Genomic DNA, 27,351 nt, shown 5'->3' with positions numbered 1-27,351 from the left:
ATGTTCCAATCAGTAGCAGATTAAGGTCGGTTGAGGCCCTGGGCGCAGAAGAAAATATTGGGCCCCTTAAAAAAAAAAAGAGAGAGACAGGAAAAAAAAAAAAATACATGTTAACCATTTTTTCAAATAAATAAAAAATATTATGTACTATTAATGTTTTATTTCCAATAAAATTTGATTTGAATATAATATATGTATAATATAATTAATAATAGCATAATAATAATCACAAAGTTTTGAACTAATAGTTGAACATAGGTAAAAGTATAATTATAATTAATGATAGTATACGTATAATAGGAGTAACAATCAGAAATTTGAACAAAAACATCATAGAATTTTACTTGAAATTAAAATTAAAAATGTGAAAATATTTAAATAATTTTTTTTCTTTATTAATTTTATCTTAATATAATTTCTTAATTTTATCTTAATATAATTTCAACGATATATGCATATTTGCATATATCGTAGGTCTGCACTGCAGGAGAACCTTTGTAAGTACAAAGTAGCAAATACGATTTTATTGCTCCGATGAGTGGTAGCGCAGCCGCAAGGGGCCTATGCAGCATAGTATGTGTATAGTGGGCAGCGTAGTAATGAAATAATGAAAATAAGCGAATATAAACATACTATCAGGTTTTACCTCCGATTGTAAACTTGTACGTAGTTAAAATTGCACATATGAAACCAAACTTGGTGTCATTAGAAAAAAGTGTAAAGTTGGAGTTTTGCGGGGCCTTTCAGAAGTCGGGGCCCAGGGTGCGTACCCAGTGCGCCCGCCGTTAAACCCGCCTCTAGTTCCAACTGAAGAGTGCAAGAATCACTTTCAACTTTGCCTGTAGTTCTAGTTAATCTATTATTCTCTGTATCCCCCCCCCCTCCTAAGCTAGCCCACCTATCACTACCTACATTTTCAAATTTCAGATTCAAAGTGTTATCATGTTTCCAATATCTCTGCATTGGTGAATTAACTAATATTTTAAATTCATTAAATTTATTTACATACTTCTAGCATTAAGTTACAAGCAAGTACATATGTTTACCTTTGTACAAGTACATATATTTTTGTCTTTAGTAACCAAACATGACTCATATATTTGCTTATCCCACGAGAATCCCCCCTCACCCCACCCCAGAAGGATGTGATCCTGTCCACTTTGCTTTCCAAGCTACTGAATGTTCCAACATAAGTAGTATGTGGGCATTGGTCATATGTGAGCCCTTAAGCCGTACCATTATGTACTGCTTGAGAGAGAGAGAGAGAGAGAGAGAGAGAGAGAGAGAGATAATTTGTAAATAATAATGAATATGGAAATTTTGTAGATAATGATACTAAATTGTTTTATTTCATTTTAATTATTATTATTTTTTTATTTTTTTTTTTGTAAAAGGTTCTTTTTATTTGTAAACCAATATATTCAGCATAGGTGGACTTGGAAAATAATTTTTGCATTAATTTATCATAAAAACTACTGTTTTTTTTTCTTGTTAGTTGTTGGTACATTGGCTTCTGTGGCCATAATGCACCTCCCAAAGTTTTTGCATTATACTGTGATCCAAACCCGAGGCAGGATTCGAACTCGCAACCTTTGGGTTTCCAGGCAGGCACTTTACATACCTGGCTAGCCTGGTCGGCAAAAAACTACTTCATAGAAGACTTACAAAGCACTACTACCAATGGAAGTTGAGGGACTTAATTTTTGTTACAGCGAAACTTTCATTTTAATGTGTTAAGTGTAACAGGATTTTAGTGTATATGTATTTTTTATATTGCAGCATTGACTACATGAGATATATTGGAGAAATTTTAATAAATCTTTCTTTTAATATTTAGTCATTTCAGTGCCTGGATTTACTAGTCTCATTAATTAATCATTCTCAAGTGGATGGAGTGGCCACCCCTTGAGTAATTCAGGGTTTTCCAGCCTGTACAACATGCAAAATTGGCAAGCGGGTTAATCTGTTGTCTTTACTAAAAGTGTGGAATAGGCATGTGCATTGCCATGCAACAAGAATCAACTGCTTTTCTCTTGAAATTGCAGCCTCACTCAGGAAATATGTTTCAATATTCTTTGAAATACCTGTACATAGAATGCAGCATTGAGTCTCTCCTTCAGGTACAAATTCCTTGTGAATCAACATGCTGTTTGGCAAAAACATAATCGGCGTAATCTTGTTGCTGGACATTTTGAAATGAAACTTTTTGGGCCTTTGTGATGATTTTGAAGTTCACTGCATGATCTGTTGTTTCATCTATCGGCTGTACTAAAACAGTCATCCCCAGTGACAATACGGTTAAAGAAATTGAGATTGCCTTGAAACGTCTGGATGACGTCTTCACACAATGACACTCTTCATTGCTTCTGCTCATCTGTGAAGCTGAGCAGCACATATTTTGCAAAGACCTTCTTTTTCCCTAACTCTTCATGAACAATTTGGTGAATCATCTCTCTATTCGTATCCAACTCATCAGCCATCATTCTGAGGGACAGTGGCACATTATAATGAAGTTAGTGGTTAAAGATTCATTGCAGGATCATCTAGCAGCAATAATTCAAACAGCATGGGTTTGTTAAGTCTTGTCTGACAAATTTGATTGGATACTATGATGTGGTTACAAAGAAACTGGATGCAAAAAATAATTTTGATATAATATATTTGGATTTCCGGAAAGCTTTTGACACCGTTGTGCATGGAAGACTACTGTACAAATTGGAGCAGAATGGTATTAAGGGTAAGTTGCCACAATGGATAAAAGGGTGGTTGAGTGGGAGAAGAAAGAGGGTGGTAATCAATGGACACTGCTCTTCATGGACTAATGTTATTAGTGGAATTCCACAGGGTTCAGTGGAACTCCACTAATAATATTAGTTCCAACTGTTCAGCTCACTGTTGTTTTGTTTATTTATCAATGATATTGATGAAGGTATATCAGGCTTAGTGTCAAAGTTTGCAGTAATAGCAGAGTGCTACTGCAACAGGATCTAGAAAATTTGGGCAGATGTACTGAGGTGGCAACTGAAGATTAAGATTGACAAATGCAAAGTACTGCATATGGGCAGAAGTAACCCCAGAGGAATGTACCAACTGTGTTGTATACTATACTTAGGGTGGTAGAAAATGAAAAAGACCTGGGAATAATTGTGCATTCAGATATGAAGTTTTCTCAGCAATGCAGACGGGCAGCAAGAGCAGGTCATGAGGTTTTGTCAATGATATATATATGGAATTTTGCTAGCAGGGAAAAGGTGATTATGCCTTTGTATAAGGCAGTGGTCAGCCCATGCCTTGAGTACTGCATACAGGTCTGGAGGCCTCAATTTGGGAAGGATGTAGATTTGCTTGAGTGTGTACAGAGAAGGGCAACAAGATTGGTGAGGGGAATGAAGGGATCCTCTTACCAAGAGAGACTTAAGTTCTGCAAATTGCAGCAGCTGGAGAGTAGGCACCTGTATGGTGATCTGATTGAGGTGTATAAGGCCTTGATTGAGCACACTGAATTCTGATGGGATTCTTCCACTTGCTCAGATTATGAACCTAAGGGGGCATACATTCAATTTGAGAAAGACAGTTGTAGAATAGATGTGCAGAAATTTGCCTTTAGCCAGCCGTGGTTAATTGCTGGAATAAACTTGCATCTGTCGTGGAAGTTGATAGGTTAAATAAATTTAAGGAGGAACTGGACAAACATTTAGAGGGAATGGTTGTGTGAATTTTTTTTGGCTGATGCTACATAAGCCCATATGCTTGCTTTCTTGCATCACATGCCTCTATTACTATTATAGCCACAGATGCTAATGTGCCATAAAACTCTTAAACAAACAAATTTGAGTATCAACGATCTCTTGCCAACGTTCTTGCAGCTGTCTTTGAAATTCTTATACCCAAACCTGCTGGTTCTACTTAACATTTCATCACCATAAACAGTTTTTAATGTTTCATACATTTCTGTTGCAGACTTACCCATTTTAAAGCAAAATTTGATATTTGTTCATTGCTCCATTGCAAAATTGTGACATGGAAAATTAATGCTACTAACGAACAGGGCCGGCCTTACAGTTTTGGAGGCCACAGGCAAAAGTTATTTTTGGGCCTTAGACAAAATATTTTTCTATGAGTTGTAACATTTTTTTATATTTTCACTTATTGTATAAAATAAATAAAATAGTTAGGATTGAATTTATTAAAAATTTATTGAAATATTTTATAAAAAACAATTTATAATGTAAATGTCAATATAATTAATTTTAAATAGACAGCTTTCTTGCTTTTTTTGTTTGCAAATTCTGCTATTATTTCACTATAGTCTAAAGATTGACAAATTTCACTTTCAGTTGAAATGACTGATAGGTCTACCAATCTTTCTTGAGTCATTGTAGACCTCAGAACTGGTTTTATTAATTTTAACTTAGTAAAACTACGCTCACCAGAAGCAACTGTCGTAGGAATGGTCAATAGAATTTGTAGAGTGATAGAGGTATTTGGCAATACCTCATTCAATCTATTGTTATGTATGTATTTCAGTACTTCTAAAGGTGATAATTGTGAAGTAAAACATTTGACAGAGTCCTAAGCTCAGTAAGAAGATTTTGGCCATCCAAGTCACTCTCAGCTCCGCTTTCTGTATCAGATAGAAACAATTGCAAATGATTACAAAACTTTAGCAGTTTTTCATCGCTTAAAACTTTTAAACTGTGAATATCAAATAAAAATCGAAATGATTCTTTAAATTTTTCCAGCTCTTGAAATCGTTCAGTAATTGACATTATTGCTTGATCTAACAGTACGTTAAAGAATTCTACCTGAAACCGTTTTTTAGAATCACAGATTATTTCATCTTCTGCCTCAAAAGAGAATTGATTTTGATATGTCTACATCGGACTGACTCGGCAGAAGGGAAAACAACTTCTTCAGGAGACATTTCTAATTCATTAGCTAATTGTTTGGCTATTCTCTGTGAAGTTTGAAACCCATTTTCCTTATAACATGTTAAAAATTTCTTTGTCCTTTCCAAAAGTACCAACACTGTCTCTAATTGCACGTGCTCCCCTTGAAAAATTTTGCTCACAAGATTCACCTGAGTTAGAATATCATACCAAATACATAGCATCACGAGAAATTAAACTTTCAAGTTCTCTTGCCAGGGAAAGAGCTTCTGTTCGGTATTTGAAATCAACGGTTGTTTCAGAAACATCAATTAGTGTGACATAAATGTCACCTATTTGGAATCTAAGAGCTTTGACACTTTCAACTCTGCATTCCCATCTTGTTTCCAATAGTTCCTTGATTGTAAGATGTTTTACATGTACCTTTAAAAGATTCCATCTTTGTGTAGATGCGGAAAATAATACGTAGATTTGTTGTATAACACCAAATAATGACTTTGCAGAATTTGATGACCCAGCTGTGTCACATAAAATCAAATTCAAATTGTGGCATCCACAAGAAACATAAAATGCCCTCTGATTGATTTTTCTTACTCTTGCTTGTACCCCTTTGTTACAACCTTTCAACCGACCGGGCTAGCCAGGTGGGTAAAGTGCCTGCCTAGCAACCCAAAGGTTGCAGGTTCGAATCCCACCTCAGGCTTGGATCAAAGTGCTTGTTGTTGTTATTTGGTTTTTAGGAGCATTAGCAACTAAGGCCATATTGCTCCAGGATATGCGGTGGTCATTCCCTGACCTTTCCGTTAGTTAGTTAGTTAGTTAGTTAGTTATTTGGTTTTTAGGAGCATTAGCAACTAAGGCCATATTGCTCCGGGATATGCGGTGGTCATTCCCTGACCTTTCCACATCCTCTGTATTTGGTGGTGACGGGCTCGAACCCCGGTCTAATCAAGAAGTGTGTGCTACGCACTGTTGCTCCTTCCCACCTGGCTATGGAGGCGCCCTGATCAAAGTACTGCAAAAACCTTGGGAGGTGCATTATAGCCACAGAAGCCGATGTGCCAACAACTACCAAAAAAAAAAAAAATAAATAAAACAACCTTTCATATTAGAACCATTATCATAAGCTTGACCGTGACAATCGGAAATTTGTACCTAGTTTTTTCAACTTTTCCAAGAAAACTTCTGTTAAAACAAATCCCGTTATCCCGTTCAACGATTTCTACAGATTTCCCAATTATTTCAACAAAACATATTACTACAGTCATCTGCTCTTGATGGCTAACATCTGGAGTGCAGTCTAAAATCATGGAGTAATATTTTGATTTATTTATACTAGCTGTTATTTTTTCTAAGACGTTTTTGCTAATTAGATGAATAAATTCATTTTGCATTCTTTTACGTAAGTAATGATCATGAATTTCAGAATTGTTGATTCTCCGAATGTGTTCACCTAAAACAAGATCAAACTTCACAACTAATTCCACCAGTCCCAAAAAATTCCCCGTTGTTACGAGCATGCAGCTTTTCCTTGCTACCACGGAAAGCCATGTTTTTCTGTGCCAGAAACTGTACGATAGCTAAAATACATTCTAGTACACCCGCCAATGTAATTTTTCTTTCGCAATTGATTTTTGCAATTCCTTATCAAGTGTTTGATTTTTGTTTAAACGATTTTCAAACTAGTCCATTTCCTTTGTGACTCTGTATTTTGTTGAAAATCCGTGTTCTCTTATCAGTGTAGAAAGGTTCTTCCAGTCTTTAAATCCAATACTTGAAAATTTGTTTTCTGAATCAGAAAACAACTTGCAACAGAAGCAAAAAACACAGTCAAGATTTTTAAAATAAACCAGCCCACGACGGTCGATTAATTCACCATTTAAAAGTTTCCGAGTGTAGTATGACACAGAAAAGTGCCTTATTCTCATCCAGAGGAAAATCAAAGTTAATAACTCTATTTGGACCTTTATCAATCACAAAGACTAGTTGACTATTATTCAGAGGTACCGAATTATAGTCAACTAGTCTTTGTGATTGATAAAGGGCCAAATAGGGTTATTAACTTTGATTAGGACATTTAAGGGTGTGTTAAATTAAAGGAATCCTGCAAAGAAAGCATGTTTAATCTAATAGAATTAAAATATACTCTTGTTAAAATTTATATAATAAAAACATTTCATCAAATACCATTGTTTACTTGCAAGAAGTCTTGTTTATAATTATTTTATCCCCATTTTTTATTAAATATTATTGAAATATTTCTTTACTTTTCCTTGCTAATAAATTTAATTCATTTCAAAATCCAGTAAAATTGTTTTAAAACAGGATATTATATGAATATTTTGAATTCCTAATCTTTTTCCGTAGTTATTGATTTTATAAGAATATAAATGGTAAATATTCACGCCCAAAAAATTCTATTACAATTTTTTTTAAAGAAATGAGTGATTTCTAGGTAATAATAAACTTAGGAGAAATTTCAGTATTAATTATAAGTTATTTTTATTTAAAATAACATTACGAGGAATTTTATAAATATTTTATAAGTTTAGTTTCTTCAAACTGTTCATTGACACATAGGTAGGTGTTCCTTTCTCTTGCAGGACTTTATTATTAATAAGGAAATTAAATTGATATTCGGACCTTCCCTTAAACTACAAATTGATCTTTCTGGGTCTTTCAAGGAGTATCTTGCCACTGATGAATGCAGATTTGCGATTGAAATGTAATTAGATTTATTTAAAAAATTGTGTCTCAGAAAGAAGACTGAATCATTAATTTTATTTTAACTATATGAATAGCTCGTCATTCCTAGATGATTGTATCATCTCGAATTACCAACAAAGCCACATTTACCGTAAGGCACAAGCTGGTGTCCTCACTCTCCACGGGGCCTCGCTTTAAAGCGCTCGATAACATCTTTATGAAAAACAGTCTAGTTACCAGTGGTATAACTGTCGTTGTGCAGGGGGGTGCAATGTACCTGGGCCCACAAAAGGGTAGTTACGCCACTGCTAATTACAGTTTTGTTTAAGATTCTTATTCATAGATATTTAATGAATTAATTTACTACGAATTTTTATATAAATGTCGACTTTTACTTTCAATAAATTCAAAAATACCTATAATTTTATTAACCGAAATAAATGTCTGAACCAACTGTTTTACATCATATTGTTTTGAACTGACCTTTTGGGTCCTCATACTGATGTTGCGCTTAAGGCCTCCAAAAGTATAAATGCGGATCTGATTACCAAAGTACGAAAATTAAACAAAATTTTGTAACATAAAAATTAGATTCACTTACCAAATACTGCTAATAGGGTGGCGTAGAAAGCATTCTTTTTAGAAAAGTTGCCGGGAAGAGAAATTTATCGATGACGAAGAACTCTTAAAACTGTTACCTTTGTCTGGAGAAAATTTCTTACAATAAATGCAAAATATTGAGGTAAAAGCTCGAAATTCAGTTATTTCAGAAGAATTTGAATTTCTTTACGTCTTCTTAAACCAGTTATCCAAAGACTGATGTATACAAAATGCAAGAAATAGAACTGTCGATGTTACGACAAAGAACAGTAAAACGAGACTGATCATCTGAAACAACCTCCTTTTTCAAGAAGGGTTTGGGAAATATTCTTAGAAATGTATTTATGAGAAACTCTTACACAAGCCTTTTGATACATTGTTTCACACTTTATGAAACAATGTATCAGTGATATCTGGAAACTATTAAACGGACCTATCCTCTTACCCTTCATGTGGCGAAAAGGGAAAGGTTCTAAAGAGCCCTTAAAGTAACCAGAGATTCTATCTCTATACCTATGGTCACCATTTTTGTGAATTTGGAAAGGGGGCAGTAAAACAAATGAGGGAACGTGAGAGAAAAGAAATGTTAGAATTTTTGTGAAAAGAAAGTGTGGCAAAGTTAACAGTAATTCCATTCATCCGAACACTGTTATTACTTGGTCATCATTATTTAACCCAAGAACTTGCATTTGCCTCTGTGACTGGGGCCCCCCTTGAATTGGAGGCCCCAGGCAGCTGCCTAGCTGGCCTATGCCTAAGGCCGGGCCTGCTAACAAAACTGATTGTTACTTGCAATCTATTAGTCTTCTGCAAAATCTCTCTACCACTATCTGTTGGAAGAAGTTTGAAGTGCAACATACTGCTTCCGTTTATTTTCCAACTCATTGAACTTAACTGCACCAGTCTGAGAACTCTATTGTGACCCATTGTACACTATTCCAGTAAAATCATCTTTAGTTAGATGATGGACAAAATTTCAGTCATTAACCTTGAATTTACAATCGGACAAAGATTCCTTTTGTGAAGCACCTCTGAGGTTTTTTGCTACCATTGCATGAGTAATGTTAAGTTCTGTGTACCAGCCATACAGGTATCTTGTGCAGTTTGATTAGAAATTAAAAAAATAGCAGGTCTTCACTTTTTCTATAGTTCAAATTTAATTTAGAAGACAGTTTTTACTATAATTTATTTGTACTTGATTTTAAATTGGTATTTTCACTTTTTCATGCATTTATATTCTCTTTTTACAGGTTATTCATTAAGGAAGAGACAAATTTTAGTTAAGCCAACTCCAGGTTTAGAATGTCCATTTTTAGAGGAAGTTGATATATGTGATGATGTGGAATTGTTTAAATGGGATTATGGTGATTGGAATGAGTGTCAGGCTACAAATGGAAACTGTGGTGAAGGACAAAAAAGAAGGGAAGTGTTTTGTAGAAGAGTTGATGGGGTAAGTTTTCTTTTATTGTTTTACTAGTTCCTTAGTTGTTAATAATTGTCACTTTTTTTTTTTTTTTTTTTTTTTTTTTAACTGAGTACAACAGTTTCCACTTCTAATGAAACATTTCTTTTAACCCTTTGGAGCTGAGATGGCATATAATATGACTTAAATCTAAAGAATAAAAGATTCTTTAAATTTTTATTTTTATTTCTTTTATTCTTTAAATTTTAAAGAATAAAAGAAATGGTTTTATGTTTTCAGTGTTTATTGTAAATTCAGATTCTTAAGTTCAGGAGTACATAAATTTTTGGAACCTGCTTAATTATTGTAATTGTTTTTCCTGGCTAACTGGCAGGTCACATAAGAGATTCCCCTTGAATGTTCCCAGATTTTTAATCAATGATTAAAAATCTGAAAGTTTTATACTTTCCTAAATATAGTCAAACTTTTACTGCAATAGTGTCTGAAGTGATTTTCTTAGTTTTCATATATAAATTTGGTGCAAGGACCTGCAAAGTGCCCTGCCACCATTTTTGCAATTATTTGGATTTTGCTTGAAGAATGGCATGGTACCAGAAAGTGCCAAGACCCTATTTGTTTAAAATTTCAGGTTAGCATTAGTTTAGGCATGTGATGCAAGAAAGCAAGAGTACACTACAGCATCAGAAAAAAAAAAAAAAAAAACCTTTCCATTTTGCCCATCTGATCACTACAAATGTTTGTCTAGTTCAGCCTTAAATTTATTTAAGCTATCAACTTCCACAACAACAGATTAGAATTAGCAGAGGCACATGATGCAAGAAAGCAAGCTTATATAGTATCAGCCAAAAAAAAAAAAAAAAAACCCTTATTTCACCCATCCACTTGCTCCAAATGTTTGTCAAGTTCTGCCTTGAATCTGTTTAAGCTATCAACTTCTACAACGACAAATGGAAGTTTGTTCCAGCAATCAACCACCCGCTGGCTAAAGGCAAACTTCCGCAAATCTATTCTACACCCATCTTTCCTCAATTTGAATTTGTCCTCTCAGGCGATTATTCTGAGCAAGAGGAAGCATCCCATCAGCATTGAGCATGCTCAAACCATTCAAGGCTTTATACACCTCAAACAGATCACCTCGCATGTGCCTAGTCTCCAGACACTGTAATTTGCAAAATTTAAGCCTTTCTTCGTAAGTGCAACCCTTTGTTCCATTCACTAATCTTGTTGCCCTTCTCTGTACTCATTCCAAAGCTCTACATCCTTCTTAAAATGAGGCCTCCAGACCTGTATACAGTAGTCAAGGTGTGGCCTGATTTCCAAAGAGATGATGCCAAACCTTTTGAAATTAATTTCTCCCTTATGAAGCGATATTGCAAATTTTTTTTCCAAATGTGATGTCAACAATCTTGCCCTTTTTTTGTTTTTGATATTGTTCATTAATGAAAAAGCATTTTCACATGTGTATGTTGATTCAAACATAGAAAGTACTTTGAATGTTTCTCTTTTTTTTTAAAAAAAAGGAACTTTTTTTTGCAGTTGGATCAGAACCCCCAGAATTTTAAAATAGTTTGTTGTTGGTAAAGATATTTCAGAACTAAAGATGACTGCATATGAACAAGTTCTAACACAGCAGTTGCTATATCATTTTGATTGAAAATTTGTTCCAAGTTATTGATTTTAAAATTTCTGTAATTTATTGTTAATTCAAATTTTGGGAGGTTGCTCTTTCAACTATTTAAATCTTTCTTGGAATTGGTCACTAAGGTGTTTGATTACATTCATTACAAACGATGGGCAATCCCCAGCAGTTTCCTCAAGGCATTTTTTAAGAGTAGTAGAATGAAGCAAATTTCATTTTAAAACTTGATTCTGAAACTCTTGAAGTTTTCTCAAATGCAATAATCTCCTCATATAAAACTACCACAAATTTATCTTTTCTCTGTACCCCCAAATTTAACTCATTTAAATAGCTGAAGATGTCAACAATGAATGAAAGTGTAATCTTGAAATCTTCAGTAAACATTTCATTAAAAAAGTTTTCTTTATTATTTTCTATTAGAAAAGCTTTTGCTTCTTCACACACCTCCCAAATTCTGGAAAGAACTTTCTATGACTGAGCTAACAAGGTGTATGGGTAATAAGATCAGAATGTGGTGCGAAGATCTTCCAAAAATATTTTTAGAAGTTGCTTATTTAGGGATTTAGCAATAAAATGGTTGATGACTTTGACAATGACTTTAAGACATCCTATAATTTCTTTTTGATCTTTCATATTCCCAGGGGCTCACATCTCGGGAGTATGGGCTTGGCACACCCAGGGTCCTGAGCTGGATATCATCATTCTTCTCTTTCTTGGTGATTTCCTTCTACTTTTGTCTCTCTCTCTCTCTCTCTCTCTCTCAGGGTAACTCGGGAATTTTTTTTTTGGCTGGTGCAGCATAAGCCTTAGGCTTCCCTGCACCACATAGCTAATAATAATAATAATTCACGAACATAAGGCCTCAATATGAATCACACAGCAATAATGCACAAAATTCGGTATCCTTTAGTCTCTATTAAGATAAGCAATAAAGCCTTAGTTTTTTTACCAATCATGGAAGGCGCACCATTGATAACATTTGATATAATTATATTCAGATCAAATTTGCTCACTGTGAGGAATTTCATGTGCATCATATACATCTTTTCCAGTTGTATGACCATTAAGCAGCAGAATAGCCAAAAAATTTTCTTCACAGCTGCCCTCATGTTGAATCAAATGAACAAAGCACATGAGTTGTGATATGTCTGAAACATGTGATATGCCTCAAACAGGCCTTTGATACTGTTGCACATGGAAGACTGCTGCACAAATTGGAGCAGTGTGACATTGGCGGCAAATTGCTGCTATGGATAAAGGGATGGTTTAGTGGAAGAAGACAGAGTGGTAATCAATGGATGCTGCTCTCTGTTTACTAATGTTATTAGTGGAGTCCCTCAGGGTTCAGTGTTGGGTCCATTGTTGTTTTCTGTATTTATAAATGATATTGATGATGGTATATCAGGCTTAATGTCCAAGTTTGCAGATGATACGAAGGTTGGCAGGGTTGTTAATGACAGTATGCTGCTGCAACAGGATCTAGAAAAGTTGAGCAGATGACCTTGAGAGGTGGCAAATGAAGTTTAACATTGACAAATGTAAAGTACTACATATGGGAAGCAGTAACCCCAGAGTAATGTATCAACTCTATGGTACTACACTGGCAGAGAATGAAAAGGACCTGGGGGTAATTGTGGAGGCAGATATGAAGTTTTCTGAGCAGTGCAGTCAGGCTGCAATAGTAGCTCATGGTGTCTTGTCAATGATATACAGGAATTTTTCTAGCAGGGATAAGGAGGTGATTATTCCCTTGTATAAGGCAATGGTCAGGCCACACTTTGAGTACTGTATATAGGTTTGGAGGCCTCATTTTAAGAAGGATGTAGAGCTGTTGGAATGAGTACAGAGAAGGGCAACAAGATTAGAACAAAGGGTTGCTCTTACAAAGAAAGGCTTACGTTTTGCAAATTACAGTGTCTGGAGACTAGGCACCTGCGAGGTGATCTGATTGAGGCGTATAAAGCCTTGAATGGTTTGAGCATGCTCAATGCTGATGGGATGCTTCCTCTTGCTCAGAATAATCACCTGAGATGGCATAAATTCAAATTGAGGAAAGACGGTTGTAGGATAGATGTGCGGAAGTTTGCCTTTAGTCAGTGGGTTGTTGATTGCTGGAACAAACTTCCATCTGTTGTTGTAGAAGTTGATAGCTTAAATAGATTCAAGGCAGAACTTGACAAACATTTGAAGCGAGTGAATGGGTGAATAAGTTTTTTTTTTTTTTTTTTTTTTTGGCTGATGCTATATAAGCTTGCTTTCTTGCATCATGTGCCTTTGCTAGTGCTAATGCTAACATCAGTTGACTCATCAGGTGCCAGTGGAAAAAATACACAACTTTCAGTTCTACCTAATAATTTATTGAATATTACATCTGCCCTTTTAAGAACTCGATTTGAAACTGCATTATTACTTAAAGGAATATTTTTGGTCAAGCTAATCAAAGTAGCTCTTTGTTTTTCTGGTAAGATGCTTGCAAGCACTTCTAATGATCACACTACACTTTTTTTTATTATTTCACCACTAGTGTAGGACAATGAATTCTTTGCAATTATATTTGATAAAATAAATGAAACTTCATTCACTAACCCTTTACTACTATTAGCTTGACCTAAATTTAAAATATTTTTCTCTTTCAAGTTTCATTTTTTTTCTTGAAGTTTAGCTTTTCTAATATCACCAAATTTGGGAAAAGTTAATGAAAATTGCTATGGCATGTTTGGTAATAGCTTTCACAATTTAACTTCCAATAGCTAGCCAAACATGCCTGACATAATAAGAAATTTACACCAGTTCTGCTACTATTATATATTACAAAATAATCGTATTCCCAAGAGGAGAGAAATACATACTATTTAATTTTTTGTTCTTTGCATTTGAAAAATGTAGGTCTAAATCAGACAACTGTGAATGTAGTGGTAATGTATCATTTTTTTCCCCATATGTTCATTTTGGTTCATTTTTAAAAACTTATCCATTTTGAAAGGGTTTAGTAACTCGATAGCTGATGCTATCGGGGCACTGTTAGGATGGTCGGAAAACTGCTAGTTTGGGGGAGGGGGAATTCACAGACTAAAAGATTAAAGTTTGCTGCAGGCAGAGGCTAAAGGTGATTCTTGCACTGCTTCTATTGTAATGAGCAGCAGCCTAGAGAACAAGTTGCTAGGGACATAAAGAGCTGCTGGGAGACATCATGGAACAAATAAATACGTGGTGTGTTAGGGTAACTAAGAGTAAGAACAAGTGCATGTATACTTGCACATAGTTGCCTGGCAACCCAAAGGTCGCGGGTTCAATTCCCGCCTTGGGCTTGGATCAAAGTACTGCAAAAACCTTGGGAGGTGCATTATGGCCACAGAAGCCTATGCGCCAACAATTACCAAAAAAATAAAATAAATAATTGCACGTACACTAATGCTAAATATAGAAAAATGAGAGTAGGTGTGTGTTATATGCCTAATGAGAGAAATAGAGTGGGCCAGTAAATCAGAATTTCTAATAATGGAGGATTTTAACTTTTCAGATATTGGCCAGAGCTTGTGGTTTGTTCACTCCCACACTAGCAAGACATTTGTGGATTTATGGGATGACATCTTTTCTACAACAACATGTTCAAGAGGCAAACAGAGGACCTTTTGCTTTCGTAAAGGTGACTATAGAGGTCTCAGACAGTTTTTTTAAATTCTGTACAGTGGGATGAACTGATGATGTTACCAACGTTGAATTCTAAATGGGAAGCCTTCGGGGACTTAATTTTGGAAGCTACTAGGCTTTTCATTCCAGATAAGAAATACTGTTCAGGGTTTAGGCCTAAATGGATATCAGATGAATTAATAGGCTTGTGGCAGAGAAGAAAAATGTATGGGATGCATATAAATTATCAGGTAGTAGTAGTAGTAGTGGCATGTGATGCAAGAAAGCAAGTGTATGAGCTTATGGCGCATAAGCCAAAAAAAAATCACACCATTCCCTCCAAATGCCTGTCCAGTTCCTCCTTAAATTTATTTAACCTGTCAACTTCCACAACGACAGATGGAAGTTTGTTCCCGCAATTAACCACCTGCTGGCTAAAGGCAAATTTCCGCACATCTATTCTACATCTGTCTTTTCTTAATTTGAATTTATGCCCCCTTAGGTTCGTAATCTGAACAAGTGGAAGGATCCCATCAGAATTCAGCATGCTCAACCCATTCAAGGTCTTATACACCTCAATCAGATCACCGTGCAGGTGCCTAGTCTCCAGCCACTGCAATTTGCAGAACTTAAGCCTCTCTTGGTAAGAGGATCCCTTCATTCCCCTCACCAATCTTGTTGCCCTTCTCTGTACATGCTCAAGCAAATCTACATCGTTCCTAAAATGAGGCCTCCAGACCTGTACGCAGTACTCAAGGTGTGGCCTGACCATTGCCTTATACAGAGGGACAATCACCTCCTTCTCCCTGCTAGCAAAATTCATATATATCATTGACAAAACCCCATGACCTGCCCTGGCAGCCTATCTGCATTGCTCAGAAAACTTCATATCTGACTGCACAATTACTCCCAGGTCTTTTTCATTTTCTACCACCTTAAGTGTAGTACCACACAGTTGGTACATTATCTGTGGTTACTTCTACCCATATGCAGTACTTTGCATTTGTCAAGGTTAATCTTCAGTTGACATTTCTTAGCCCATCTGCCCAAATTATCTAGATCCTGTTGCAGTAGCACACTGCCATTACTCTCTTTAACAACCCTGCCAACCTTTGTATCATCTGCAAACTTCGACATTAAGCCTGATATACCTTCATCAATATCATTGATAAATATTTAACCCCAGGGGCTCACATCTGGTGAATATGGGCTTGGCACCCCCAGGGTCCTGAGCTGGATATCATCATTCTTGTCTTTCTTGGTGATTCCCTTCTCTCTTTCTCTCTGTCTCTCTCTCTCTCTCTATCTCTCTCTCTCTCTCTGTCTCTCTCTCTCTCTCTCTCTCTCTCTCTCTCTCTCTCTCTCTCTCTCTCTCAGGGTAATTCAGAAATTTTTTTTTGGCTGGTGCAGCATAAGCCTCATGCTTCCTTGCACTATATAGCTAATAATAATAATAATATACGAAACAACACCGAACCCTGTGGGACTCCACTGATAACATTAGTCCATGAAGAGCAGCACCCATTGATTACCACCCTCTGTCTTCGCCAACTTAACCATCCTTTTATCCATTGTAGCAACTTACCCTTAATACCATTCTGCTCCAATTTGTACAATAGTCTTCCATGCACAACAGTGTCAAAAGCTTTCCTGAAATCCAAATATATGATATCAAAATTATTTTTTGATCCAGTTCCTTTGTAACCACATCATGATATCCTATCAGATTTGTCAGACAAGACTTTCTCTTAACAAACCAATGCTGTGAGTGAATTATTGCTGCAGTCTTGTCTAGATGATCCTGCAATGCATCTTTAACCAGCGACACCATTATTTTACCCAGAACAGAAGTTAAACTAACTGGTCTGTAATTACTCGTGTCACCCATCGATCCCCCTTTGTGAATTGGGGATACATTTGCACATCTCCAGTACGTGGGAACCTCCCCTGAGTCCAAGGATGCTCTCATAATTATGGTAAGAGTTTGCTTAGTTGCTTTGCCGCCTCCTTTAATATAACTGGATGGATCCCATCCACCCCAGGTGCTTTACTTATGTTTAACTTCAACAATTTTTCCTCCACTTTGCTCTCAGTTATTACAAAATCATTAAGTATCGTGCTACAATTTGATAACCTTCTGCCATTTTCAAATCTTAATAATTCCTCATATGTGAATGTAGATGCAAAATACTCATTCAGTTTGTTTGCTATCTGAGCAGGATCATCAACAGTCATACCATTTATGTCAAGTGGACCAATCAGATTCAACCCCTTCCTTTTAGAGTTTATATAAGTAAAGAAATCCTTGCTGTTTTTCTTAGCATCTTTTGCCAAGGATTTCTCGTAATCTGCCTTCGCCTGCCTAACCTCCTTTGTGACCTGATTACAGACTAGCTTATATCTGCCATAGGCTTCTGAGTCGCTTGATAATTTATATCTATCCCATGCATTTTTCTTTTCTGTTACGAGTCTCATTAGTTCATTAGATAACAATTTAAGCTTAACCTTGAACAATATTTCTTAATAGGTATGAAACTTTTAGTAGCATCCACGATTAATTCCTTGAATGGTAACATTGTCAGTTGATCCCACTGTACAGAATTTAAAAACTGTCGGAGACCACTGTACTCCCCCTTACGGAAGCAAAAACCCTGTCTTTTACCCCCGATGGTAATTAAATCTTTAAGTAAATCCCACATCAGTACACTGTGATCACTGCCACCTAGTGGTTCCTTTATCTGCAAATTCTTAATACACGATGATCTGCTGATAACCAGATCCAGATATTACCTTCTTTGGTTGCCTCTCGAACATGCTGCTGCAGAAAACAATCATCCAATAAATCCACAAGTCTGACTAGTGTGTGAGTGACCAACCCACACGTTGCAGTGGTGCCTCCGTAGCCAGGTGGGAAGGAGCAGCAGTGCGCAGCACACACTTCTTGATTAGACGAGGGTTCGAGCCCGTCACCACCAAATACGGAGGATGCGGAAAGGTCAAGGAATGACCACCGCATATCCCGGAGCAATATGGCATTAGTTGCTAATGCTCCTTAGAATCAAACACGTTGCAGTCAATATCTGGGAAGTTAAAATTCCCCATTATAAGACATTCCGATTTACTAGCCTACTCTATTTTTCTGTACAATTGTTCATTGTACTCATTCGAGTCATTAGGCCTATAACACACTCCTACTCTTATTTTTGCTTTCGCAGTGCTTATGTCACACCAAACTGAATCAACAGTGCACTGTTCATCTATATCAACTGGATGCACTTCTTTTGATTTTATGTTTTTCTTAATTAACAGCATAACACCTCCTCCCTTTCTATCCTGTCTATCCTTTCTGTACACATTGTACTCTCCAAATTCCAGTTCAGCATTCCTTATATCTGTGTGACACCACGTCTCTGCTATCCCAACAATATCCGCCTTTGATGTCTTGACCAACACTTCAAATTCATCAAATTTATTTACTATACTTCTAGCATTGGTATACATGCAAGCATACATGCTCCTACTCCTATTCTTAGTTACCCTAACACATCCCATATACCCACCTATTTCAGGATGACTGCCATCCGTGCCTGAAACCCCCAACACCGCATGCTCCAGGTCGCTACTTATTCTAATAGAAGTTGTGCAAGAATCACCTTCACCTTTGCCTATGGCTACTGTTAAACTATTAGTCCTTGTATCCCCCCAATCCATCAGTTTTCCGACCCAACTAACACTGCCTCGATAGCATCAGCAAATATTCTTGCTCCCTTTCTATATTAAGTGTATCCCATTCCTATAGAAGCAGTCTCTCCTGTTAACAAGTACAGTTCAGGCTGAAAAAAATTCTACCCCTTGAGCCTTGTACATTCTTTCCAGTGCCGAATTGAACGACAAGGCTCTCATCATCATTGGGCAGAATTGCAGACACTTTCAAATTCAACCCTAACTCTCAGCTTTTGTTCAACAGTGACCTGTACTTGTTAAGTAATTCTGCCGGTCTCCTACTCTTAATATCATTAGTGCCAACGTGTACAACTATATCACCTTTTGTGCCCTTAAAAGGTGATATCCACTCTACAACCTCATCAGCCTTTGCCCCTGGTAGACATATCCCTGTTCCATCTATCCTTTTTACAAAGCATGTTTCCCGTTTCCCTGACAATAGAGTCACCAACAAGTACTAGTTCCTGTGGGACCAGCACATTCTGCTTTGGGGGTTGCTGCTGTGTTGCGTGATGACCAAGTGCAAGCTCTGGCGTTGATGTGGGCAGCTGAGAGCTTGATGGGCCCCTCAATTTAGATCTTTCGAGGGCATCCACCCTGTCCTTCAAACTCTCATATAGGCCCATAACAACACTGAGTTGTCGCCTGATTTCCTTACATCGCGCACACACAAAGACATCCCCCATGGCAATATCATGTTCCGTTCCCGAGAGTTCGGCAAACATTTCACAAGTCGCACATTTTTTTAGGCTCTGATGTGTTGGAGAATCGCCCCCCCCCTCAGTTCTCCCCCGAGTCACAGCACTCCTGCCACTTTGTGCCCATTGCTTTGCTGCTGTAGTTTGGGGCATGATACTTTAAATTAATAAAATCAATAAATTAATTAATTAAATATCAATACTACGCTATCTATTAGAAACATTGAAGCGTATTACTCTATAAATTATACATTAGAGCTACCTAACTACCTCAATTAATTTGAATTCCCTACCACTATATACAAAAACAATGGCTGCAAGATTCGAACGAAATAACGGTTTTACGTATATTAAGTATTATGTATATCTACAAAAACTGTTTATCTAAATTAAAATAAAAATAACCAGCGTAACTATAAGACTACCTATTAAGTACAATATAAAATAACAATTATGTAAATAAAAAGGCAAACACTTATGTCACCTGGAGAGGACTCAGTGTCCTCTCCAGGTGACACAGAAGCCTATGGCAGGTATAAACTAGTCTGTAATCAAGTCACAAAGGAGGTTAGGCAGTCAAATGCAGATTATGAGAAATCTTTGGCAAAGGATGCAAAGAAAAACAGCAAAGAGTTCTTTACTTATGTAAATTCTAGAAGGAAAGGAATGAATCAGATTGGCCCACTTAACATAGATGGGTTGACTATTGATGATCATGCTCAGGTAGCTGATAAACTGAATGAGTATTTTGCATCTACATTCACACACGAGGAGTTATTCAATGAGAGGAGTGCCAGAAGTTTATCAAACGCTAATAGGGAGCTAAGTGACTTTATAATAACTGAGAGCAAAGTGGAGGAGAAATTGTTGAAGTTAAACATAAGGAAGGCACCTGGGGTGGATGGGATCTGTCCAGTTATATTAAAGGAGGCAGCAGAGGAAGTAAGCAAAACTTTAGCCATAATTATGAGAGCTTTCTTGGACTCAGTTGATATAGATGAACAGTGCACTGTTGAGTCAGTTTGGTGTGACATAAGCACTGCGAAAGCAAAAATAACAGGAGTGTGTTATAGGACTAATGACTCGAATGAGTACAGTGAACAATTGTACAGAGAAATAGAATGGGCTAGTAAATCGGAATGCCTTATAATGGGGGATTTTAACTTCCCAGATATTGACTGGAACTTGTGGGTTGGTCACTCACACACTAGTCAGACTTTTGTGGATTTATTGGATGATTGTTTTCTGCAGCAGCATGTTGGAGAGGCAACCAGAGAGAGTAATACTCTTGATCTGGTTATCAGCAGTTACCATTCGTGTATTAAGAATTTGCAGATAAAGGAACCACTAGGTGGCAGTGATCACAGTGTACTGATGTGGGATTTACTTAAAGATTTAATTACCATCAGGGGTAAAGGAAAGGGTTTTTGCTTCCGTAAAGGAGAGTACAGTGGTCTCACAGTTTTTAAATTCTGTACAGTGGGATCAACTTACGATGTTACCAACAGTAAATTCTAAGTGGGAAGCATTCAAGGAATGAATTCTGGAAGCTATTAAAAGTTTCATACCTATTAAGAAATATTGTTCAAGGTTTAGGCCTAAATGGTTATCAAATGAACTAATGAGACTCGTAACAGGGTAGAAAAATGCATGGGATGCATATAAATTATTAAGCGACTCAGACGCCTATGGCAGATATAAGCTAGTGTGTAATCAGGTCACAAAGGAGGTTCGGCAGGCGAAGGCAGATTATGAGAAATCCTTGGCAAAAGATGCTAAGAAAAACAGCAAGGATTTCTTTATTTATATAAACTCTAAAAGGAAGGGGATGAATCTGATTGGTCCACTTGACATCGATGGTTCAACTGTTGATGATTCTGGTCAGATAGCAAACAAACTGAATGAAAATCTCAGAAGGTTATCAAATTTTAGCAGGATACTTAATGATTTTATAATAACTGAGGGTAAAGTGGAGGAGAAATTGTTGAAATTAAACATAAGAAAAGCACCTGGGGTGGATGGGATCTATCTAGTTATATTAAAGGAGGCGGCAAAGCAACTAAGCAAACACTTATCCATAATTATGAGAGCATCCTTGGACTCAGGGGAGGTTCCCCACGGATTGGAGATGTGCAAATGTATCCCCAATTCACAAAGGGGGATCGACGGGTGACACGAGTAATTACAGACCAGTTAGTTTAACTTCTGTTCCGGGTAAAATAATGGAGTCACTGGTTAAAGATGCATTGCAGGATCTTCTAGACAAGACTGCAGCAGTAATTCACACACAGCATGGGTTTGTTAAGAGAAAGTCTTGTCTGACAAATTTGATAGGATATTATGATGTGGTTACAAAGGAACTGGATGCAAAAAATAATTTTGATATCATATATTTGGATTTCAGGAAAGCTTTTGACACTGTTGTGCATGGAAGACTATTGTACAAATTGGAGCAGAATGGTATTAAGGGTAAGTTACTACAATGGATAAAAGGATGGTTAAGTGGGAGAAGACAGAGGGTGGTAATCAATGGGTGCTGCTCTTTGTGGATTGTTATTAGTGGAGTCCCACATGGTTCGTTGTCAGGTCCACTGCTGTTTTGTATATTTATCAATGATATTGATGAAGGTATATCAGGCTTAATGTCGAAGTTTGCAGATGGTACAAAGATTGGCAGGGTTGTTAATAACAGTAATGGCAGTGTGCTACTGCAACAGGATCTAGATAATTTGGGCAGATGGGCAAAGAAGTGGCAACTGAAGTTTAACCTTGACAAATGCAAAGTACTGCATACGGGTAGAAGTAACCCCAGAGAAACGTACCAACTATGTGGTAGAAAATGAAAAAGACATGGGAGTAATTGTGCAGTCAGATATGAAGTTTTCTGAGCAATGCAGACAGGATGCAAGGGCAGGTCATGGGGTTTTGTCAATGATATATAGGAATTTTGCTAGCAGGAAAAGGAGGTGATTGTCCCTCTGTATAAGGCAATGGTCAAGCCACACCTTGAGTACTGCATACAGGTCTGGAGGCCTCATTTTAGGAAGGATGTAGATTTACTTGAGCGTGTACAGAGAAGGGCAACAAGATTGGTGAGGGGAATGAAGGGATCCTCTTACCAAGAGAGGCTTAATTTCTGCAAATTGCAGTGGCTGGAGACTAGGCACCTACGCGGTGATCTGATCGAGGTGTATAAGGCCTTGAATGGGTTGAGCACGTTGAATTCTGATGGGATCCTTCCACTTGTTCAGATTACGAACCTAAAAGGGGGCATAAATTCAAATTAAGAAAGGACAGATGTAGAATAGATGTGCAGAAATTTGCCTTTAGCCAGCTTGTGGTTAATTGCTGGAACAAACTTCCATCTGTCGTTGTGGAAGTTGATAGGTTGAATAAATTTAAGAAGGAACTGGACAGGCATTTGGAGGGAATGGTGTGATTTTTTTTTTTTTTTTTTTTTTGCCTGATGCTGCATAAGCTCATACACTTGCTTTCTTGCATCACATTCTACTACTACTACTACTCAGGTGAGGTCCCCATGGACTGGAGGTGTGCAAATGTATCACCAATTCACAAAGGGATTTTAAAAGTTGACACAAGTAACTATAGACCTGTTAGTTTAACTTGGGTACCGTACAAAATAATGGAATCGCTGGTTAAAGAAGCATTGCAGGATCATCTAGACAAGACTGCAGTAATAGTTAAGACACAGCATGGGTTTGTTAAAGGGATGTCTTGTCTGATCAATTTGATTGGATACTATGATGTTGTCACAAAGGAACTGAATGCCAAAAATAATTTTGATATCATATACTTGGATTTCGGGAAAGCTTTTGATACTGTTGCCCATGAAAGACTTCTGTACAATTGGAGAGGTATGGCATTAAGGGTAAGTTGCTACAATGGACAAAGCATTAGCATTAGCAGAGGCATATGATGCAAGAAAGCAAGCTTATTCAGCATCAGCCAAAAAAAAAAAAAAAACACCACTACTCCCATTTCACCCCTCCTTTCGTTCGAAATACCTGTCCAGCTGAGCCTTAAATTTGTTTAGGCTATCAACTTCAACAACAAGCAATGGAAGTCTATTCCACAAACCAACTGCCCGCTGGCTAAAGGCAAATTTCCGCACATCTATCCGACATCCGTCCTTCCTCAATTTGAATTTATGCCCTCTCAGGTGATTATTCTGAGCAAGAGGAAGAATCCCATCGGCATTGAGCATGCTCAAGCCATTCAAAGCCTTATACACCTCTATCAGATCACCTCGCCAATGCCTAGTCTCCAGGCTCTGTAATTTGCAAAACTTAAGCCTTTCTTCGTAAGAGCAACGGATGTTTGAGTGGGAGATGATAGAGAATGGTAATCAATGGACACTGGTCTTTGTGGACAAATGTTATTAGTGGAGTACCCCATGGTTTGGTATTGGGCCCATTGTTGTTTTGTATTTTTATCATGATATTGATGATAGTATATCCGGTTTAATGTCCGAGTTTGCAGATGATACAAAGGTTGCAGGGTTGTTAACGACAGTAAAGACATTATGCTACTCCAACTGGATCTAGATAAGTTGGGAAAATGGGCTGAGAAGTGGCAACTGAAGCTTAACATTGACAGATGCAAAATACTACATATGGTTACAATAACTGAAGAGAAATGTACCAACTATGTGGTACTACACTCAGGGAAGTGGAAAGTGAAAAAGACCTGGGGGTAATTGTGCAGTCAAATGTGATGTTCACTGAGCAGTGCAGATGGGCTGCCAGGGTAGATCGTGGAGTCTTGTCAATGATATATAGGAATTTTGGTAGCAGGTAGGGGATTATCCCATTATACAAGGCAATGGTCAGGCCACACCTAGAGTACTGTGTACAGGTTTGTAGGTCTCATTTTAGGAAGGATGTAGAGTTGCTAGAACGAGTACAAAGAAGGGCAACAAGATTGTGAGGGGGAACAAAGGGGTGCTCTTACCAGGAAAGGCTTAACTTCTGCAAATTGCAGTGCCTGGAGAGTAGGCACCTGTGACGAGATCTGATTGAGGTGTATAAGGCCTTAAATGGGTTGAGCAAGCTGAATGCTGATGGAATTCTTTCTCTTGCTCAAACTAAGAACCTGAGGGGGCACAGTTTCAAATTGAGAAAAGATGGTTGTAGAATAGATGTACAGAAATTTTCCTTTAACCAGCGAGTAGATGATGGGTGAACAAGCTTCCACCTTTTTTTGTGGAAGCTAACAGGCTACATAAATTTAAGGCTGAGCCAGACAGGCATTTGGAACGAATGGAGGGTTGAAATGGGATAGGGTGTGTGTTTTTTTTTTTTGGCTGATGCTGCATAAGCTTGCTTTCTTGCATCATATGTGTCTACGCTAATAGAAAATAACATTGATGAATTTGAAGTGCTGATCAAGAAATTAAAGGCAAATATTGTTGGGATATCAGAGACACGGTGTCATACAGATATAAGCAGTGCAGAATTGCAATTTGTGGAGTACAATGTGTACAGAAAGGACAGACAAGGGAGGAGGGGTTATGCTGTTAGTTAAGAAACACATAAATCTAAGGAAGTGCATCCAGTTGACACAGGTGGACAGTACAATGTTGATTCTGGTTTGGCAACATAAACACTTGCAAAGGGAAAATGAGAGCAGGAGTATGTTATAGGCCTAATGTCTCCGATGAGTATAATGAACGGTTGCGCAGAGAAATAGAACGAGCCAGTAAATCAGAATGTCTTGTAATGGGGGACTGGAACTTGTGGGTTGATCACTCGCATGCTAGCAAGACTTTTCTGGATTTATTGGAGGATTGTTTTCTACAGCAACATAATATCCACAATCTGATAATCGGCAGTGATTATTCATGCATTAAGAATTTGCAGATAAAGGAACCACTAGGTGGCAGTGAGGATGAGAGTTTCCTGTGCGGACGTGCCTTTCTGCCGCTCTTGGAACAGAGAAGTTTTTTCTGATTTATTTTCTGCTTTATTAGTTTAAATTGACATATTAACTTATTTCTAGAGTAGCTTTATATTCCTATTTACGGTACTTAAAGTTAAAGTAACTTAGATAGAGATTTGTAGGTATTACTTAGTATCGGAAAGGGTATCAAATCCACGTGTTTACCGTTCATAAACAGCTGCCATTGTTACGTGAAAATTAATCAGTAAAATCTATTAATCTTGTCGAACTTCATTGGCAATTAAATTGTACTTTTAACTATACATATAACCACTTAGGTTACGGAAAGGCGCCTCCGTAGCCAGGTGGGAAGAAGCAGCAGTGCGTAATGCACGCTTCTTGATTAGACCGGGGTTCGATCCCGTCACCACCAAATACGGGGATGCGGAAAGATCAGGGAATGATCACCGCATATTCCCAGAGCAATATGGCCTTAGTTGCTAATGCTCCTAAAAACCAAATAACAAATAACAAACAGGTTACGGAACATAAATAATTAGTAAAAATAAATAATTAATACATAACTTGATACGGAAGTTATATAAAGGGATTTTGTAGATAACACTCGTTACTGAAACGCGATACAGCATATCCAGAATTCGATAGCATTAGCTTTGTATAGTATAGTGCATAATATAATATTGTCAATTAATCAGTAGATCTATTAATCTTGTTAAACTTTATTGTCAATTAAATTGTACTTTTAACTATATATATATAACGACTTAGAGTACAAACGTAACAAATAATTAATACATACTTGATACGGAAGTTATATAAAGGGAACTTGTAGATAACACTCGATACTGAAAAATAAATATAGCGTTATAACTGTGTTAAGATACAAGTTTAAGGTTTTAATTTTGTTCTGAAATTGTAATTGTATTGACATTTAAATCGAAATCATGACTCTGACCAGAGCAGCAAAGCAAAAGGCTCAAGCTAATGGGCGTGCTGTGACTCAGGGAAGAACTGAGGGGGGCAGTTGCCCTCTGAATCACAGCCTTTTAAGATGCACTGTTTGCTTGATGTTTGCGGAGCAATCGGGTACGGGACATGATACTGCCATGGGGGATGTCTTTGTGTGTGCACGATGCAAGGAGTGCAAGGAAATTAGGCGACAACTCGGCATTGTTATGGGCCTATATGAGACCTTGAAGGACAGGGTGGATGCCCTCGAAGGAAATAAATTGAGGGGCCCATCAAGCTCTCAGCTGCCCACATCAACGCCAGAGCTTGCACTTGGTCATCTTACAACACAGAGGCAGCCCCCAAGGCAGAATGCGCTGGTCCCACAGGAACTAGTAGTTGTTGGTGACTCTATTGTCAGGGAAACGGGGAACATGCTTTGTAAAAAGGATAGGTGGAACAGGACCAGGGTATGTCTGCCAGGGGCAAAGGTTGATGACGTTGTAGAGCAGATATCATCTTTTAAGGGCACAAAAGGAGATATAGTTGTACACTTTGGCACTAATGATATTAAGAGTAGGAGACCAGCGGAATTACTTAACAAGTACAGGTCACTGTTGAAAAAAAGCCGTGAAGTAGGGTTGAATTTGAAAGTGTCTGCAATTCTGCCCAGACACGATAGGAGGAAGTATATGATGAGAGCCTTGTCGATCAATTCGGCCCTGGAAAGAATGTGCAAGGCTCAAGGGGTAGAATTTTTTTCAGCCTGGAATGTACTTGTTAACAGGAGAGATTGCTTCTACAGGGATGGGATACACTTAAATAGAAAGGGTGCAAGAATATTTGCCGATGCTATCGAGGCAGTGTTAGGTGGGTCGGAAAACTGCTAGCTTGGGCGGAGACAAAGACTAATGGATTAACAGTAGCCACTGGCAGAGGTGAAAGAGATTCTTGCACTGCTTCTATTAGAATGAGCAGAAGCCTGAAAAACAAGATGCAGGATATTTCAGAGACTGCTGGAAGTCATTGCGGTACAAGTAAACACATGGGTTGTGTTAGGGTAGCTAAGAATAGAAACAGGTGCATGTATACTTGCGTGTACACCAATGCTAGGAGTTTAGTAAATAAATTTGATGAATTTGAGGTATTGCTCAAAACATCAAAGGCAGATATTGT

At 37.4% G+C, this 27,351-nt stretch overlaps 1 protein-coding gene across 1 annotated transcript in view; it reads left to right on the top strand.

Annotated features, from left to right (window-relative positions):
• The window catches only part of LOC150080530 (thrombospondin type-1 domain-containing protein 7A-like), a 1,074,234-nt gene that overhangs the window by 348,602 nt on the left and 698,281 nt on the right, over positions 1-27,351 (top strand). Inside the window, exon 9 of the mRNA XM_090380722.1 lies at positions 9,446-9,645. Coding sequence (XP_090236848.1) covers positions 9,446-9,645 — 200 coding nt within the window. The remainder of the gene's footprint in view (positions 1-9,445; positions 9,646-27,351) is intronic.

Source organism: Mastigoproctus giganteus, chromosome 9 (assembly GCF_048544385.1).
Source record: "Mastigoproctus giganteus isolate SK-2022 chromosome 9, ASM4854438v1, whole genome shotgun sequence".
In the NCBI taxonomy this organism is placed as follows: Eukaryota; Metazoa; Arthropoda; class Arachnida; order Uropygi; family Thelyphonidae; genus Mastigoproctus; species Mastigoproctus giganteus.
The sequence above is the reverse complement of the archived record's forward strand: the minus strand, read 5'-3'. Positions and strand labels throughout refer to the sequence as shown.